General features: G+C 41.1%; 3 protein-coding genes across 5 annotated transcripts; all 3 read right to left on the minus strand.

Annotated features, from left to right (window-relative positions):
* Nucleotides 1–1152: 1152 nt before the first annotated feature.
* On the minus strand, nucleotides 1153–2317 carry LOC116710353 (hydroxyacyl-thioester dehydratase type 2, mitochondrial). The gene has a single exon (XM_032549368.1). It carries the CDS (start codon nucleotides 2278–2280, stop codon nucleotides 1804–1806), a length of 477 nt encoding a protein of 158 aa, XP_032405259.1. The 5' UTR covers nucleotides 2281–2317; the 3' UTR covers nucleotides 1153–1803.
* On the minus strand, nucleotides 2183–6262 carry rpp14 (ribonuclease P/MRP 14 subunit). Of its 2 annotated transcripts, XM_032549370.1 has the most exons (7): nucleotides 6023–6262; nucleotides 5780–5874; nucleotides 5012–5122; nucleotides 4291–4375; nucleotides 4138–4214; nucleotides 3978–4056; nucleotides 2183–2343 (listed from the first exon to the last, which is right to left on the minus strand). In XM_032549370.1, the coding sequence occupies exons 3-7, from the start codon at nucleotides 5101–5103 to the stop codon at nucleotides 2287–2289; spliced, it is 390 nt and encodes a 129-aa protein (XP_032405261.1). In that variant the 5' UTR covers nucleotides 5104–5122; nucleotides 5780–5874; nucleotides 6023–6262; the 3' UTR covers nucleotides 2183–2286. The 2 variants fall into 2 exon arrangements, with proteins under 2 accessions (XP_032405261.1, XP_032405260.1); XM_032549369.1 differs by lacking the exon at nucleotides 5780–5874 and having other exon boundaries at nucleotides 6023–6248.
* A 224-nt stretch (nucleotides 6263–6486) lies between these two features.
* On the minus strand, nucleotides 6487–16432 carry LOC116710352 (monoacylglycerol lipase abhd6-A-like). 2 transcript variants are annotated; one of them, XM_032549366.1, is made up of 9 exons: nucleotides 16302–16432; nucleotides 14836–14969; nucleotides 13461–13620; nucleotides 11887–12000; nucleotides 10880–11012; nucleotides 9839–10014; nucleotides 9709–9763; nucleotides 8813–8913; nucleotides 6487–7087 (listed from the first exon to the last, which is right to left on the minus strand). In XM_032549366.1, exons 2-9 carry the CDS (start codon nucleotides 14952–14954, stop codon nucleotides 6929–6931), a joined length of 1017 nt encoding a protein of 338 aa, XP_032405257.1. In that variant the 5' UTR covers nucleotides 14955–14969; nucleotides 16302–16432; the 3' UTR covers nucleotides 6487–6928. The 2 variants fall into 2 exon arrangements, with proteins under 2 accessions (XP_032405257.1, XP_032405258.1); XM_032549367.1 differs by lacking the exon at nucleotides 16302–16432 and adding an exon at nucleotides 15979–16295.
* Between the last annotated feature and the right edge of the window lie 571 nt (nucleotides 16433–17003).

Below are 17003 nucleotides of genomic sequence, written 5' to 3' on the forward strand. Positions count from 1 at the left end.
GTTGGAGACGGTTCACATTGGTCTCTTGGTGTGTTAGCAGAGTCTGTCCAGAGGAAGGGAGACTTACAGTCTGGATTTTTGCATATTGGGGTTTTTGAATGTAAATAGTCAGCAGCATCTCCACCAGCTGCTCCCACAGTTCTTTCATTAAAGAAGAAACTCCAGAGGATCAGAGTGAATCTGGACTGGGACAGAGGAAAACTGACATTCTCTGATCTGGATACTAACACACATACACACCTTCACACACACCTTCAGTGAGAAGATGTTTCCTTTCATCACCACTATGGATAAAGCAGAAATCTTACCGATGAAGATCTCAGTCAGCAAACAGCAGATCAGATGAAACTCTGCGGAAATGATCATCTGGTTGTTTTCATGAGCAGGTAAACGTTGAAAGCTCTGCTGATGGAAACAAACTGAGATCCAAACATCCAGACTGAAAAACGCTTCAGTCTCCATTCGGTTCCTGATTATTTCCAAGGTTGGAGCGCCATCTGATGGACTCTTCCGGTACATCGCTTTGTCAGATGTTTATCATTAAGTAATGTGATTTTTCCCCCGTTAACTCTATTACCAGTCCTGTCAAGAAAACATTTTTCTAAATGAATATACTTTATTTTTCCCTGTGGGATTAATAAAGTCTGCGACAGGCTGGCGATCTGTTCAGGGTGACGCCGCCTCTCCACCAGGGACAAAGGTGTGTGAAAATGGATGGATGGATTAATAAAGCATATTCATTCATTCATAATCAGTCTCAAATCTGTCTGAAGGGACTTTCTTTTTAGTCACTGAAAATATTTTCAGATGATAATTTAAATAAAGAAACAGGCAAAAAATAAAATATTTCTTGAACTTTAAGTGGAGAATGACAAGGTAACCTTAATTTGACATTTAATCAATGGACTTTGGATGTTTTAGAGAAAATTAAGGCAAAATATGATCAATTAATTTTTACCTGGTTGAACTGAAAGTATGGCTAACTAGCTAGTTAGCCCTAATGTTTCGTATTATCAAAATATCACACAAAAATAATCTGAAAAGAGGTTTTTAAATAATTGGAGGGAAAACGTCAATTTAAGCCAATGTGAGCTGAAACCTTAATTCACCTAATAACTGGTTGTTTCACGTCAACAAAGTAAAAACAGAGCATTTAATTTGAAAATATCAAACGTTTTATTGAATGAAAGATTTCACACAAAACTGAGAGCATTAACACAAGAAACAAGAAACCCAACATCAAACATGTTTATCATCTCTAATCTACGGAAGCCTCTAGGGGACATGGAGGTTTTTTTCTTTCGCGTTCTCACGCAGTAACGTACCAGTCTGCTGCAAGGTTTTTCCATCAACTGTTAGTGTGATATCTGAAGTTTTATATCTTTTCTGTGGAGTTTTTAAAAAATACAAACTATCTGGAATATTTTTGAGTTATTTTTATGGTTTAATAGTCATTTGAGTTTTGATTATGTCCTTTAATAAAGTTCTGTTTCCCATCTCGATCTTACAAACATGAAAACGCAATTTATAGATTGAAAATCACTCAGTTTTTTACACCAAAGAGTAAATAATGTATAAAAAGTTTTTTACTGAGGCTCATTAAAGGCGTTTGAACATTTAAATTAACTTATTAAACTGTGACTGTGTACAGAACAGACCATGTGTTAGCTAATTTATTGCGAGGAAACGCAAAAGAAAGACATTCCCGCATGTCCCTCAGGGGCCTCCGTACAGAACACTTAAATAAAGTTAAAATTGACAGAAATGCTGTCAGGGACCCGGATTTAACCGCCACCATCTTCATCACTCCTGCTGCTGCTTCTCGGGCATCATCACCATCACCTCCCCCTCCATCACCACCTTGTCCTTGGCGGAGCACGTCACGGCGATGAAGGCGAACGACATCTTGATTTTACGCACTTCCGCCTCAGCCAGAACCTCCTCGCCGACGAAGAGCGGTGCCGGGAAGCGGATCTCCTGGTACAGGAAGACGCTGCCGGGGCCGGGCATCCGGGTGCCGAGCACCGCCGACATCAGGCCGTTGATGAGGACGCCGTGGACGATGGGCGCCTCGAAGGACGTGGTGCTGGCGTAGGCCGGGTCGACGTGGAGCGGGTTGCTGTCGCCCGTTAGCTCGGCGAACAGCTCCACGTCGCGCGCCGAGAACGCTTTGGTGATGGAGGCGCGCTGGCCGACGTGGAGGCGCCGTCCGAGGGGCGGGGCCAACGGGAGGCGGAAGGGGCGGAGCCTAACGCAGAGCGGCGTCCAGGCTGACGTCATCCTGCTTCAGTCCAGCTGCAGGTCGCGGCTGTTTCCAGTCAGCGCCAGGAGTAACGGAGACACCTGAACGCACCATGAGGTCAGAGTCAGCAAATAAAGTTTATTTCTATTCAAGTGAGTTGTAGTTTTAATCAGCAACAGAAATATAACAGGAAAAATATTATTAAAATGAATTAAACATACTTAACAAAAATTAAAAAATCTTGACTATATAAACATTTTAAAATACAACAGAACAATAAAAAAAGTTATTAATGAAAAGATTGTTAAATAAAAAAATTATCTAATATAGTGAACATAAATATTTGTATTTGAGAAACATAAATACAAACAGCATGCAGCTATACAAATAAAAAAAGCAAAATTAGAAAATTACCTCACCTAGAAGAAACTAAAACGTTTTATGGCTTTCACAGTAGTTCTGTTATTTTTACTCAAATAAAATCACATCAAGTTAAAACTTTTAGCAAATTTGTCTTCAGATGATGCAAGTCAGGTTATTATTAAATGACTCTGGTTACTTTTTAAGCCACAATTATAAGTTTAAAAGTTTAAATTTTTCCCTTATAATAATAAACAGAACTTTATATTGTGTTATTAAATAAAATCCATTATAAAATTTTAAATTGCTCAAGTAAAATTAAAACAAGCTAAAACTTTTAGCAAACTGCATTTGGGTCAGAATTAGTTTTTAGCTAAATTACTTTGGTTATTTTTCATCCATAATTATGAGTTTAATTTATGGAAATAAATGTTCTTCTGTCTAAAAATAAAGAAAACACAACTTTGTGTCAGGTTATTAAATAAAGAATTAAATTAATATTTCAGCTGGAACCGCTCATATCAGAACCTGAGTTTAGGTTCTGCAGCAGAGTCCGGTCCGGATCGTGGATCCCTGTTGTTCCTTCAGCAGTTTGGCTCCATTTCTGCTCTGGAGTCGAGAACAAACCGACTTTTTGAGCTGAAAGTGGTTCTGATGCGGCTTCCTGTTCGCCTGGCGATGAGCCGGGCAGCAACGTCGCTGATAGGAGCGACAACGTTTTACAAGAACGCAGCAAAAGTCTTACAGCTGCAGAAAGCATCTTCCTCAGATGATCAGCCAATCAGAATCAAGATGGAAACATGATCAGCCAATCAGGCTGATCATGGGGACATTTTAAATCTTATAGGGAAAGATTTTTAAATCTTCTTAAACTGGAAACTGTTAGTCACAACATACAGTCTGTAATTAGTCATATTTATTTTTCTTGTTATTTTTATTGAACATTAATGGAAAGTGGGACCACAAACATCCACTGACGTTTACTAAAATCCATTCATCAAAGTTACTTTGTATTTCAGCGCCTTGAAATTGGGCCTCTGTCTCTTTAAGAATCTCCTGCTCTCTCTGAAGCTCCGCCCCCAGGAAGCCGTCCCAACATGGCTCCTCTATTAACCCTTTAACATTTTTACCAGGGTTGCTCTGAGAAGTAGCTCCTATAATGAACTCAGCAGATGTTTGCTAATTGCTGCTGGCTAGTCTGAAGGAGCTGAGTCTAGAAGGCGGGGCTAGGTCCAACCAGGCGTTTTGAACAGCTGAATGGTTGCCATGGAGATTAAAGGTTAGGTATGTTTCATAAAACAAAAAAAAAAAAGTCGATTTAACAAGGTACTGCCCCTTTAAATTTGGAAATCACTGATGACTGAGATGTACTGACCTGCAAAACCCTGAAGGCGCAGGCCCGGTTCTGGTAGAACCCCTGCAGGGTGAGGGAGCTCCAGAGCTTCACCAAACCCCTGGAACAGAACCCAGAGGAGAGAAATGAAAACCCAAACCGGCTCCAGGATCTGCGGGCAGAGCCGGCTTCGGACCGGTACCTGCTGGGAACACGCAGCAGAGCGGTCAGCGTCTCCTCATCGTACTTCAGCACGTCCACATTCAGCGCCGCTCCGACCTGAAGAACACCAGCACCGAGTTATCAGAGGAAAGGTCTGGATCCGAGCGGCCGGGCAGAACCGTGAGGATCCCACCTCTCCGAACAAACTCCTCAGGCAGGAAGTGATGAAGGTCTTCAGGTCGACGGCGCTCACTCTGGCCGACTCATCCTCCAGTACCCTGGGGGGAGATCGGACTTAACGCAAACAAACAGAACCAGCGCACAGGGTTCCCAAACATTCCCAAAAAGCATTGACCTTTGACCTCTTTAGCAAACCCACAGACAAGATATGTAAACAAACATCAACTTTTTTATTCACTATTTAATAATTATTACATTAATTCAGCGTAAATGCTAACATCGCACCGTCTGATTTTAAACCGCCACGGAGTTCTGCAGCAGAAAGTTTTATTATCAGATCATATATATCACCATTGTTCCTCACAATCCCCTCTTTTGATAAGAAAATATGTAATATTTTATATTGATCACTTCAGATGATATTTTATTCCCACAGTTTTCATGGATTTTGTCTTGACAGAAACTTTTCCACTTCTTGCTGCTATTCTAGCTTGAAAAACAAAGTAGTTTGATTAATTATTTTATTATTTTTTTAAAAAAGATTAACAAAAAACAAACATGATGAAGAACTTAAAATAAAGACATTTCTGGGATTAATTTTTTTTTTTATTTTGTAAATTATTTTTCTTATCTTCCCTCCAACTTTCTTAAGTCCCTACAGTGCCCTCCGGTGGCCCCCAGGTGGCCCGCGGCCCCCACTTTGGCAAACACAGGTCTAAGTAGTCGAAACTTACAGACGGACTTTGAGGTAGTGATGCGGCGAAGCGTTTTTCAGTACGACCCGTTGGTACCCAGAAGATTCTGCCTCCTCAGTGCCCGCTCTCATTTTCTGCAGACTGAAAACTCTGAAGAGGAAAAGGTCACAGGACATGACCTTGAGAGGTCACAGGGCAGAAAATAGCGGTCCAATTCTTTCACTTCTGACAGCTGATCCAGAAATCTGTTGGTTGATCTCTTCAAACGAATAAATCAGAAACCTGAAGGATGCAGTCATTTAAATTTTTTTCCTACAGTCAGTGAACACACCACAGCTCCTCTATTAACAGGTTTTCCTGCACAAGGAGTTTTGGTTTTAATGAATAGTTAAGAGGTTTTTATTTACAGAAATGTATTCGAAGGTTTTAAGGGTCTGGATCATTAACTGGACTCAACAGAACCAGAACAGAGAAGAAATAGGAACATTTTAATCAAGTCTGTTAGCATTCAAGCTAATAGAAGCTCATTTTTAAAATACTATATTTCTAAAAATCTTTTGGACAAATCGCTGGACATAAAACAAACGACGAGCCGGAAAATAAAGTTCAGAAATTTAAAAGGCTCATATCTACAAAAAGAAAATCATAAAAATTACAAAAAATCAAGACTGAAATGTTATTCTTACCAATATATACCTTTATTCCAAATAAAACGTAGGACATGTAGTTTGAAATAAACAAAATGAAAACTATGCGTGATGAATCTATATTAGCACTTTCCACAATGAGGGACAGAAAATGCCGAACCTTTTATGACATTTAGACTTTTAGCTGTAGAACGGATTAACGGTCGCCTGGAGAATCAAAAACAGCGTCGTACTCAGACTGGACCACCGACAGATCTGAAACACCGACAGACTGGGGTTACACCTTCCAACCCCAGGAGGAGGTCAGGGCGGAGCAGCAAGTAGCTCCAGGCCGCTAGAACATCTCCGGATCGGATCAGAATCTCCAGAACTCTGACGGAACACCATAAATGTTTTTACTCACCGTCTACATGTCCGTGGAAAGAGAACTGTAGCGTGTTTACCCTGCCGCCATGAAAATTATTGACGCATGCGCACTCACCTCATAACTCTCTGTGAACAGGAGGTCTCACTCTGTCACAGGAACCGATCTTGTTCATTTTAATCGGGAGTTTTTCCTCAAACGGCAAACTTAACTTGGATATTCTTGGGGTATTTTGAATGTAAATGAACTGCTTTATGTTGACCAGAGCTAAAATTAAGATTTGGAAAAATTATATAAAAGAAATACAGTACATTCTTGCTCAAATACGTTTTCTATGTTCTTCTGTGACTTGTTTTAATCTATTTAAAACAGTAAAAACAAATTTTACTGTTTGGTATGTTATAAAGTACTTGCATTCAAATTTTATCAGAATATTCCTTATCTGTTGAGCTGTATCTAATTGTTTGGATGTTGTCTGGAAAAAAAATCCATGGACTGAAACATCTTGGATAGTTTGTTTACTCTTTGACAGAGATGTTAAAGCGGTGTAGGGTGCTGCCCTCCAGTGGCTAAATGATGTTACCGCAAGCAAAAAAAAAAAAAAGAATCAAACCCAGTTTCCTCTTCTTTTAATTTAATTTTTCAACCCTTGAGAAATATTTGTGCAAAGTCATTCTGTTAACTCATTCATCGATATTTTTAGTTTACAAACAGAATAAAAATTAGTCAGGAATCAGAATTTACCCTCGGTTCTGGTTTTTAGTCTCATTTCCTGTGAAGTTAATATCATAATTTCTTCATTACAAAAAAGGGGAAAAAAACAAACTATTTTTCAGAAGAACAATTAGTCAAATTCCTCCCCTGGAATGATTTTTGCTAACAAGAAGAGACTCATCTGTCAGTTAAAATAAATGCTTTAAGTTCTGGTTTTGGCTCCTCCTTCGCTCAGGCTTGTTTCTTTGCTTTATTGTGGAAGTCCAGCACAAGGTTAGCAAATTTCCTCGGCCTCTCCAAGGCAATGGCGTGACCGCAGTTGTCCAGCAAATCCACCTGGCAGTGAGGCAGCGCCTTCTGGATCACCGCGGCTCCAGAAACATCCAGGATCTGGGAAAGTGGAAGCATTTGTAGAGACTGAATTAAATTCAAAGTCTAACTGGGTTCAGAATCAAATGTTTTTGATGTTCTGATTTCCGAAAATACACTGCTCAAAAAAATAAAGGGAACACTTAAACAACACAATATAACTCCAAGTAAATCAAACTTCTGTGAAATCAAACTGTCCACTTAGGAAGCAACACTGATTGACAATCAATTTCACCTGCTGTTGTGCAAATGGAATAGACAACAGGTGGAAATTATTGGCAATTAGCAAGACACACTCAATAAAGGAGTGGTTCTGCAGTTGGGACCACAGACCACTTCTCAGTACCTATGCTGTCTGGCTGATGTTTTGGTCAGTTTTGAATGTTGGTGGTGCTTTCACACTCGTGGTAGCATGAGACGGACTCCACAACCCACACAAGTGGCTCAGGTAGTGCAGCTCATCCAGGATGGCACATCAATGCGAGCTGTGGCAAGAAGGTTTGCTGTGTCTGTCAGCGTAGTGTCCAGAGGCTGGAGGCGCTACCAGGAGACAGGCCAGTACACCAGGAGACGTGGAGGAGGCCGTAGGAGGGCAACAACCCAGCAGCAGGACCGCTACCTCCGCCTTTGTGCAAGAAGGAACAGGAGGAGCACTGCCAAAGCCCTGCAAAATGACCTCCAGCAGGCCACAAATGTGCATGTGTCTGCACAAACGGTTAGAAACCGACTCCATGAGGATGGTATGAGGGCCCGACGTCCACAGATGGGGGTTGTGCTCACAGCCCAACACCGTGCAGGACGCTTGGCATTTGCCAGAGAACACCAGGATTGGCAAATTCGCCACTGGCGCTTTGTGCTCTTCACAGATGAAAGCAGGTTCACACTGAGCACATGTGACAGACGTGACAGAGTCTGGAGACGCCGTGGAGAGCGGTCTGCTGCCTGCAACATCCTTCAGCATGACCGGTTTGGCAGTGGGTCAGTAATGGTGTGGGGTGGCATTTCTTTGGAGGGCCGCACAGCCCTCCATGTGCTAGCCTGACTGCCATGGTAGCCTGACTGCCATTAGGTACCGAGATGAGATCCTCAGACCCCTTGTGAGACCATATGCTGGTGCGGTTGGCCCTGGGTTCCTCCTAATGCAGGACAATGCTAGACCTCATGTGGCTGGAGTGTGTCAGCAGTTCCTGCAAGATGAAGGCATTGAAGCTATGGACTGGCCAGCCCGTTCCCCAGACCTGAATCCGATTGAGCACATCTGGGACATCATGTCTCGCTCCATCCACCAACGTCACGTTGCACCACAGACTGTCCAGGAGTTGGCGGATGCTTTAGTCCAGGTCTGGGAGGAGATCCCTCAGGAGACCATCCGCCACCTCATCAGGAGCATGCCCAGGCGTTGTAGGGAGGTCATACAGGCACGTGGAGGCCACACACAATACTGAGCCTCATTTTGACTTGTTTTAAGGACATTACATTAAAGTTGGATCAGCGTGTAGTGTTATTTCACTTTAATTTTGTGTGTGGCTCCAAATCCAGGCCTCCATTGGTTAATAAATTTGATTTCCATTGATGATTTTTGTGTGATTTTGTTGTCAGCACATTCAACTTTGTACAGAACAAAGTATTCAATGAGAATATTTCTTTCATTCAGATCTAGGATGTGTTATTTGAGTGTTCCCTTTATTTTTTTGAGCAGTGTATGTTTTATCTGAATGTAAGACTTTCCAGCATTGCTTTATTTACCTGGTCGTTCTTCCCCCAGATGACCTGCAGGGGCGCTGTGATCAGATTCAGGTGTTCCTGCAGCAAGTGCCGAGATTTCTCCCCAACGATCTCCAGGAACACTAAACAAATAGTATTTGTTTAAACCAACAGAGGAAACAAAACAAAATCAGACACCGACTGTCTGATGAAATAGCGCCATGATTAGTTTACAACTTATAAGTATTTGTTGTGCAGATTATGAAACAAATAATTAGTTAACTATTTATTTGTCTCAAATTGTGATCTTTCGCAAATTGTTCCCAGTAATGAATAACTGTGAGTTTATTGCAAATTTTCCCCAAAAATAGTTAAAAATATTGAGTTTGTGATGCTAACTCCCACCTGCAGGTGGCAGTATTTCTTCTATTACACTGCTGCCTCCGCTTCACTTCAGTTTCGAAAGTTTTTTAAAGAATAAAGATGTTTGTGTCCAATTTGTCTGCTTGTTGTTTTTTACGTATATGCAGATTTTGGAAATATTTCCAAAGTAGCATCACAAAATCTGAAATTTTGATTGTAAAAAAAAATCCCAAAACTTTACTTTATATTTTCGACTGTTTGATGTAATTTTAAAATATGAAATGATTGATAATCTGATCAGTTACTCAGTGCTTTTAACCAAATATTTCTTTACTGGAGTAATTTGGTGGCTACTGTTTACTTTTACTTGAGTAAAATTTTTGGGAACTTTGGGAACTCTGCCCACCTTTGCTAAAAGTTCAGCCTCATTTTTCACATTTCTGCCAACAAATCTCACATAAATACATTTTAATGAACAACTTTGGTCTTGAAATGAAAAATAAAAAACTTTAGCAACTTGTGTCTATTTTATTTAAATCTGAGGAACGATGGAGAGTGAAAACAGGAAGACTGACCTTCTCTGTAGAAGTTGTTGTTTGGGATCCTGTTGGCCAGAAGGCCCCGGAGGAACTGCAGGAGCAATCAGAGCAACATGTCTGTTAGCGCCGCGCCGCGGACGGAAGCCTGGAGGGCTCGGCGCCGTACCTGGCGGGGGATTGTGGGCGATTTGTAGCAGCACAGCTTCAGCATGGCCTCCAGCTCCTGCATAGAGGTGGGGATGAGCGGGATGAGCGGGATGGGCTTGCTGGGCGCGATGGGCTTCTCCAGGTCCAGCTCCTTCAGAAGGACGATGAAGCTGGACTCTGTGGGGTAAACCAGACCTGCAGGGAGGCGAGGAGGAGCAGAAAGCACCAGGAACGACGCCAAATTAAAATACCCAACGTTTCTGAAGCCAGAAAAATAGAAAATCTATGAAGAAGCAGACAAAGTCCCCAGAGCAGGGCTGTCCAAACTTTTATTATGTTGGCCAAAATATCGTCAAGACAAAATATTTGCAGGCCAAATAAAAAAAAAACATAAATAAATAATAATAATAATAATAATAGTAATAATAATAATAATATAAAGATTTAATTTAAATCAAGCATTTAAATTTTTCTGATTTTGCTGTTTTTTTGTGGAAAAGGTTGTTATTTATTGAAGATCCAAAACTTTTGAATAATTTTACATGTTTTCTGTATTAAAAGAAATTTCATTGAGGTTTCAGATTCTATGGGCTTGAATGAACAAAATTATTCTGTTATTAAAAAAAGATTTGGTAGCTTTTTATTTGAAGGGGAGCGAAGACTGACATAACAACATGAAGGAGTCTTCATGAATGTTCAGAACTGCTACCAAGAATTCGGTAAATAATGACACTTTTAGTGCAAAGTTGCATTAAAAGTCCATTAAAAGTGTCATTATTTACACAATAACACTTCATAATAACACTATTAAACGGTACTTCTTATGTTCACCAACTCAAGTAAAGTGTTACCAAAGATTTGAGTTACTTTCTTTCAAAACTTGCTTTATTTAGCCAAGTTTAAACAATTAGATAAAAGCTGGTTTCCATCTGTACCTGTGATGGAACGGCCAAATTCAAAATCACGCCAAGGGCCACAAATGGCCCTGGCGCCGCACTTTGGACACCCCTGCCTTAGAGGTTTACAGGGAAGTGAAACCTGAAGAAAGCAGCAGATTTACCTGCTGGACACACCAAGGTGAGGCTGCAGACGTCAGCCGGGTAAAGACCGGCGTAGACGCCCGCCACGTTCCCGCCCATGGAGGCGCCGACCAGGTGGAACGGCGATTTATCCAGACCGACGCTGCGGACGAACTGACCGGACACAAAACAGACGGGCGGCCATTTTCAACATGCTGATGTAGGTTCATGATGTAGAAACCAGATTTATAATAATAACTCTGGATTTTCATTATAGTTTGGTTTTATTGTGACTGTTTGTTTAAATCAATTAGTTTTTATCAGTTTTCAGAGTGTTAACTGGTTTCTATAAGTTATTTTTAGTTAAATCTTGTTCAGTTGTAGTTTATTTTTTTATAGTACTTATTTCATACTTTGGATCATTTTCAGGTGCTGAATTCAAAAAGGTCAAAGTATTTTTCATTATGCTCACATCGATTGGGTAACGAATAATCAACAGGAGATACTGTTTTTAAAAAATGTATTACATTGTTGTTGAACAACCAACTGACTCTGGAGTTTTCTCCCAGATTTTGTTGTTGCCATCTTAGGGACTGGTGTTAGCGCCACCAGGAGGATTATGGACTGCAGTAATTTACCAACTACTGATGTAAACTGCTTGTGTGTTTAAAAACAATAATCAATTTCACATCAGTCTGAAAAGCTAATCAATAGATTCATAAACACAACAATGAAGCTAGCCTAGCCAGATTTGTGAGCTACATGGTGTCTAAAGTCAGCAGCTTCCTGTCTGAGGCTGGAGATTTTTACCATCAAAATTCAACATTTTGATTGGAAATGCGCTATATAAGTTCAGACCATTTACTGAATCATGATTGTTTGCCTCATGTTAGAGGTTTCCATGGAAACCGAGCACAACCTGAAGGGATGTGATGAGAAAGATGCTTTATTTCAACAAAATTAGAACATCCAGGCTGTGTCAATATGTCTTTAAATCAAGTTTATGGTTTTTATTGATATGGTAAAAGCTGGAAGCGTTTGCACGGACCTGATGGACTCGCCTGGCCTGACCCTGGATGCTGTAATCTTCTGCACCAGTTCGACTCGTCCCTTCATGTCCAGGCATGTCCAAACAAACCACATGCAGGTTTCTGGGGAGGTACTGGAAGCAAAAACAAACATAAACAAATTATTACAATGTTCTGATCCTTCTATTTTCCTAAACTGAAGCAAATAAATCATTAAATAAATCAGAATTAATGTTGCAACCAGTTTATTGAGCAAAAACTGACACAGAACATAGAAACTGTGAGTTGAAATTAAAGTAGGGTAACTACTGTATGTCTGCTTTGGTTTGAATGCAAAAGTAGGAAGTGAACTACAGTGCAGGGCATTCTGGGTAAATACAGCCAAAGCTAACATGCTAGCCTAGCGCTAGCAGCAGAAATGGCTCCTGGTCTTTAGCCAAAGACTAAAGAGAAATCCTCCAACACTAAAATCTGACGCCTCCATCTTGTTTCCATCTGGTGAAGAAGGAAGTTGCTCTCAGTGTCTTCAGAGGTTTTTGTGTCGTTTCCTTCAGTGGTTCTTGGTGCAGTGCCCCCACAGGCCAGGAGGGGAACAGGTTGGTTTGACTCAGACAACCACAGCAGCTGGAGGTGGAGCAGATGTTCTGGTTCTAGTAGAACCGGGTCTTCCAGGAGGGAAAACAGCCCAATTCTTGGTCTCACTGACCGTCTATAAGAAACCCTCCTGGATTAATTGCACTGGTTTCAACTCATCACCTGGAGAAAAGACACCTGTCTTCAGCCAACCAATCAGATTCCACCAACTTGCAACCTGCCTTCAATAAAGGTTCTGAATCACTTTGGTTAAAACCTATGAAGTAATCTCTAATATTTTTTAAATATAGACAATTAAAAAATGCTGATCTTAGTCATTTTTCCGTTTATTAAATTTCCAAATCAGAATCAGATCAAAAGCACAAATCATGTCTTCAGATCTATTTTTCTTCTCATGAGATTGCAAACTATGTTCCGTTTTAATATTTTACAAACTTTTTAAGTTTTTGTCTCTTTCTTAACCTAAAAAAGAAACAAAATGGTGGATCTGCACAAAAGACATCAAATTTCCTTTCAGAAAGGTGATGCAACGTTCGCTGCTCTGAACGCTGAACTGATTACAAACTTGGCCATCCCAACCGGGAAGCACGGATCCAGAGCAAAGCTGGTTCTCAGAGGTTCTGGACCAAATATCAGAGTTACAGTTTCCTCTCGTATCAAGCACTGATTTAATGTAATAAAATGCAAATTAATCAATTCAATGGGATTTTCTTGTTTTTTAGATTCCGAGTCGTGGAGTTGAGGTGAGCTGAGGTCTCATGACGAAAATGACAGGTGTTGTCGTTCTTTAGAAGAGGGAAAACCTGAATAATCAGTTCAAATACTCCTTCCTTTCCTTTCTGTTTGGGCTTGTTCTGCAGCAACAGAACTTGCTGTTCCCGACCTGGAGAATCGGGTCGGGAACATGGCAAGAACCGAAAGGCAACAGTTCATCAACAACAGCATGACTGGAAAAGTGGCTTAGTCAAAGTTCAGAACTCAACCTGACTGTGTGTGTTACCATGACGACAGGCAGCCACATGTCCTTGGAGGCGGCGAACCCGTGAAGCAGCAGCAGCGACGGCGTGGCGCCCCCTGGTGTCCCGCGGGTGGAATAACAGAAGCGGTAACTTCCGCTGTGGGAGTAGCGGACCGCCATGCCCTGCAAGCGCCGATTGTACCTGACAGGAGAGCAGCGGGTTAGACCCAGCAACCCAGAACCGACCTCTGACCTCTGGATCCAGAGCGTCCTTCCAAACAGACAATTCGGTACCAGAACACGGTGCCACCATCTGGACCAATTCAATGCCAGTTATGCTTAGGGCCTCCACTCCACCAGGGGTCCCTCCAGAGCAAAAAGCTAACATGATAAAATAAATTAATTTAAAAAACGTGCTATTAAAACAAAATGGATTTTCTATGTTATTTTTACAGTTGGTAGCTGTTTTTTTTTTTCTCCGAAGAGTTTTTGGGGCGCTAGTGGCTCGTATTTTTTGCGACAGTAGGCAGACAGAAAAGAGGGCGAGGAGACGGGGGAAGACATGCGGTAAAGGTCGCCGGGACCGGGAGTCGAACCCGCGACGTCCGCATCGCGGACTAAGGGTGTGCTAACCCGCTGCGCCACCACAGCACGCCCCTCGTAGCTGCTTTTAATCTCTTCCTTCTGTTGGCTGCTGCCACTGTTGGGGAATTGAAATAAATTTAATGTTTTTCAGCTGATGTTACTTTTAAATAATTAAAATAATATGGCACACTTAAATACCACTCTGCATTTAAAATTTAGTTTTTTATTTGCTACTCCTATAAGGTGAAAATGAACTGTCATATAAACATTGGTACATTTTAAGTTAATTCTTCTTCAACTTGTATTTAACCAGGATAAAACTCCTTCAGATCAAAGATTTATTTTGCATTAGTGTCCTGACAGTCATAAAAATGATGCTAACGAGGGTTGGTAGTTGAGCTAAAGCATCTGGTGTTGACATGTTGGTGTGGGGCGGGGGACCCAAATGAAAATCTGCTCTGGGCCCCAAACCGACTCGGACCGGCCCTGATCTGGACGTTGATAAGGATCCCTGCAGCCACGGAGACGAGCTGTTTACCAATAAACAGTCTGCTTTCATAATTCATTGCAAAAAACCAATGAATTAAATAAATGCAGATTTTTTTGCATAGTGCCAGATTATATCAATGTAAAAAGATGTTCGATACCATTTAACTTTTATAAGTAGAATGCAGAGAGAGGTATTTATTTAAGTTATTTATTTATTTATATGTTTGTAATTTGGAGCATATGGAGAAGTGCTGACATGAAGAACATGTTGAGGTAAAAGGTCATTCAGTGACTCATCAAGCGCGAGGCGTTAATGGAGGCAGCGCGTTCTGTGTGTGTTTACCAGTTGTAGGCCTTCAGCAGCACTCCGGGCCAGAACACCACGGACGTAACGAGGGCGAAAACAGGAACAAGCAGAACTCCTCCTGTTAGCAATAAGGTTTTAGCCCACGTTGGCTCCATCGCTGCTGCAGACGCCTTGAAAAGCAACCAAACATCTGATCAGATCGTTTTTTCCTCCCGGATCTTTATCAATAAAAACTGAACTTCAGCTGCAATTCGGTCACAGTAACAAATGTCGCTGGACGATAATAAAGTTACCATGAGAAACGATAATGTTGTACTTAAAAAAAAAAAAAAGAATGTTTAATTGAGACCAAAACATTATACTGATCATCTTTTGGTAGAAAGAAAAAAAACAATGAATCATGTAAATTAAGATTACTGAGCTCGTTTTAATCTTTCATGCTGATTCATTGATTTATTGATTATTGCCACAGGCCTGCAATACGAACAGAACAGATCCAATTTACTAAAGGGTTTCTTTGTAAAGTGAACCAAAAAAAGAGAAAATGTTGGAGTACTTTTCTTTGAATACTTTTTGTGCCTCTTTACTGAGGTTACAAATATTTTTACATGTTTTGCTCATATTTTATGTTATTTTAGTGCTTTCTGCTGGTATTGTTTTCATAATGCTGCTTTTAAAATGTTTTCCTTATTCAGTGGTTTTTACTTTTCATCATCTTGTGAAGCATTCTGAAACTGACTTTGCTATTAAATCAAATTAATATAATCATAATAAATGTTGAAAACAGCCGACTGGGGGTGAATTAAACTAAAGTTTCCTGGCCTACATTAACCTAGGCCACATGCAGAGAGGGGTCAGTAAGGTCACCACTTCTCCCCCAAAACAGGAAGGTGGAGCGATGATGGTGTGGGATGAGAACATGGGATAAAATTCAATGATCCAGAACCCAAGATGGACTCAACAGGAACCAGTGGAGGTTCTGGACCAACACTCAGACTCTGGTCAGAAACCAGGTTATGATCAGGGTCAGTTGGTTTGTTTCCGTTATGATTTGTTAGAAAATCAATATTATCACCCAACTAAAAACCACGAATGAAAAATAAAGATCCAGGAAGAACATCAATCAGAACGGAAGAAAGAGAAATGCTGCCCGCGTATGTAAACTTATGAGCTGCTTACCTGGACTAGTAGATCAAAGTGGGCGCGGATAAAACTGCAATACTTTAAAAAACGGCTGTGAAAGTTTGCAGTGAAGCTGGAGGATATTCTCGATTATTGCAGCGGACAGATTATCAGCAGCACAGAAAGAAATTTATCTGATTTTAATAACATCCAGCCTCATTAATAATTTCCTACCGAAGAGGAAAACCGTCCAAAACCGGTAAACAACGTCGGTTACATAAAACCAGCACCGGCAGAAAAACCGGAAAACCTGCACACCGTGAATCCCGACCGAACCGAACAGAAGCACCTGTCGAGCAGAAGAAGAGACAGAACCGAACCTGTTCAGCTCCTCCCGACTTCTCTCTTCTCTTTCACCCACATTACACAATCGTTGCTCAGCCTTTCATCCGCACTTTAAAGAGAAACGACCGTGCTGCGTTCACGGACCGTGGGAAATGCGGCAGGACTCCGTTAGAGATAAAAACACAGGGAGATTTTCTCAGGAAGTTCCTTCCACCTGGTGACCCAGACATGTGGAATCTCTTAAGTGTTAACTTCTAAAAATGTGTTCTCCCTGAATTAGGCCAGAAGAAATCTGTGAAGATTACATCAAAGACATCTGGCCAATGATTAATAACGCCACTGAGAATAATGAAGCAAAAAGATTGTGGTTGAGCCATGTGACAGTGAGTCTCTTCGAGAAGCAAGGCGTTGTTCAAACCCATTATGAGACGTTGGTGTTGGAGGATGTGGATGAAAAAAATGCTCAAATCAAAGAAGCCAAGCTGGATGGACAGAGGTCAGTGCCTGACACCTGGGTGGTACATGCTAAGACGGATTATCTCTCCTGCAAGGTATGTGAAGTCCCTTAGAGGAATAAAAAAAGAAAAAAGAGGAGAAATTACTTTTGTTAGAATGCCAGTCCAATGCACAACAGTTCCACAGATAGCCCTGGCAGTGAAAACGTGTCGCATGGAGCAACAGTGTTAAGAAAAGAGAAAGGAGTCTGGGTAGGCAGGAAGGTCTCAGGTCTCAAACTA

This window comes from Xiphophorus hellerii, chromosome 20 (assembly GCF_003331165.1).
Source record: "Xiphophorus hellerii strain 12219 chromosome 20, Xiphophorus_hellerii-4.1, whole genome shotgun sequence".
Classification (NCBI taxonomy): Eukaryota; Metazoa; Chordata; class Actinopteri; order Cyprinodontiformes; family Poeciliidae; genus Xiphophorus; species Xiphophorus hellerii.

Excerpts from the sequence above, each read along its gene's own strand:
- LOC116710352 (XM_032549366.1), bottom strand. The coding sequence starts at position 14,954 with ATGGAGCCAACGTGGGCTAAAACCTTATTGCTAACAGGAGGAGTTCTG. Across the intron at positions 13,621-14,835 it reads CTGCTGAAGGCCTACAACTG|GTACAATCGGCGCTTGCAGG; the intron begins GTAAACACACAC and ends CTCTCCTGTCAG. Across the intron at positions 11,013-11,886 it reads AGGCCAGGCGAGTCCATCAG|TTCGTCCGCAGCGTCGGTCT; the intron begins GTCCGTGCAAAC and ends GTGTCCGGTCAG.
- rpp14 (XM_032549370.1), bottom strand. The coding sequence starts at position 5,103 with ATGAGAGCGGGCACTGAGGAGGCAGAATCTTCTGGGTACCAACGGGTC. Across the intron at positions 4,057-4,137 it reads CTGCTGCGTGTTCCCAGCAG|GGGTTTGGTGAAGCTCTGGA; the intron begins GTACCGGTCCGA and ends GTTCTGTTCCAG. Across the intron at positions 2,344-3,977 it reads GCGCCTTCAGGGTTTTGCAG|GTGTCTCCGTTACTCCTGGC; the intron begins GTCAGTACATCT and ends TGGTGCGTTCAG.
- LOC116710353 (XM_032549368.1), bottom strand. The coding sequence starts at position 2,280 with ATGACGTCAGCCTGGACGCCGCTCTGCGTTAGGCTCCGCCCCTTCCGC.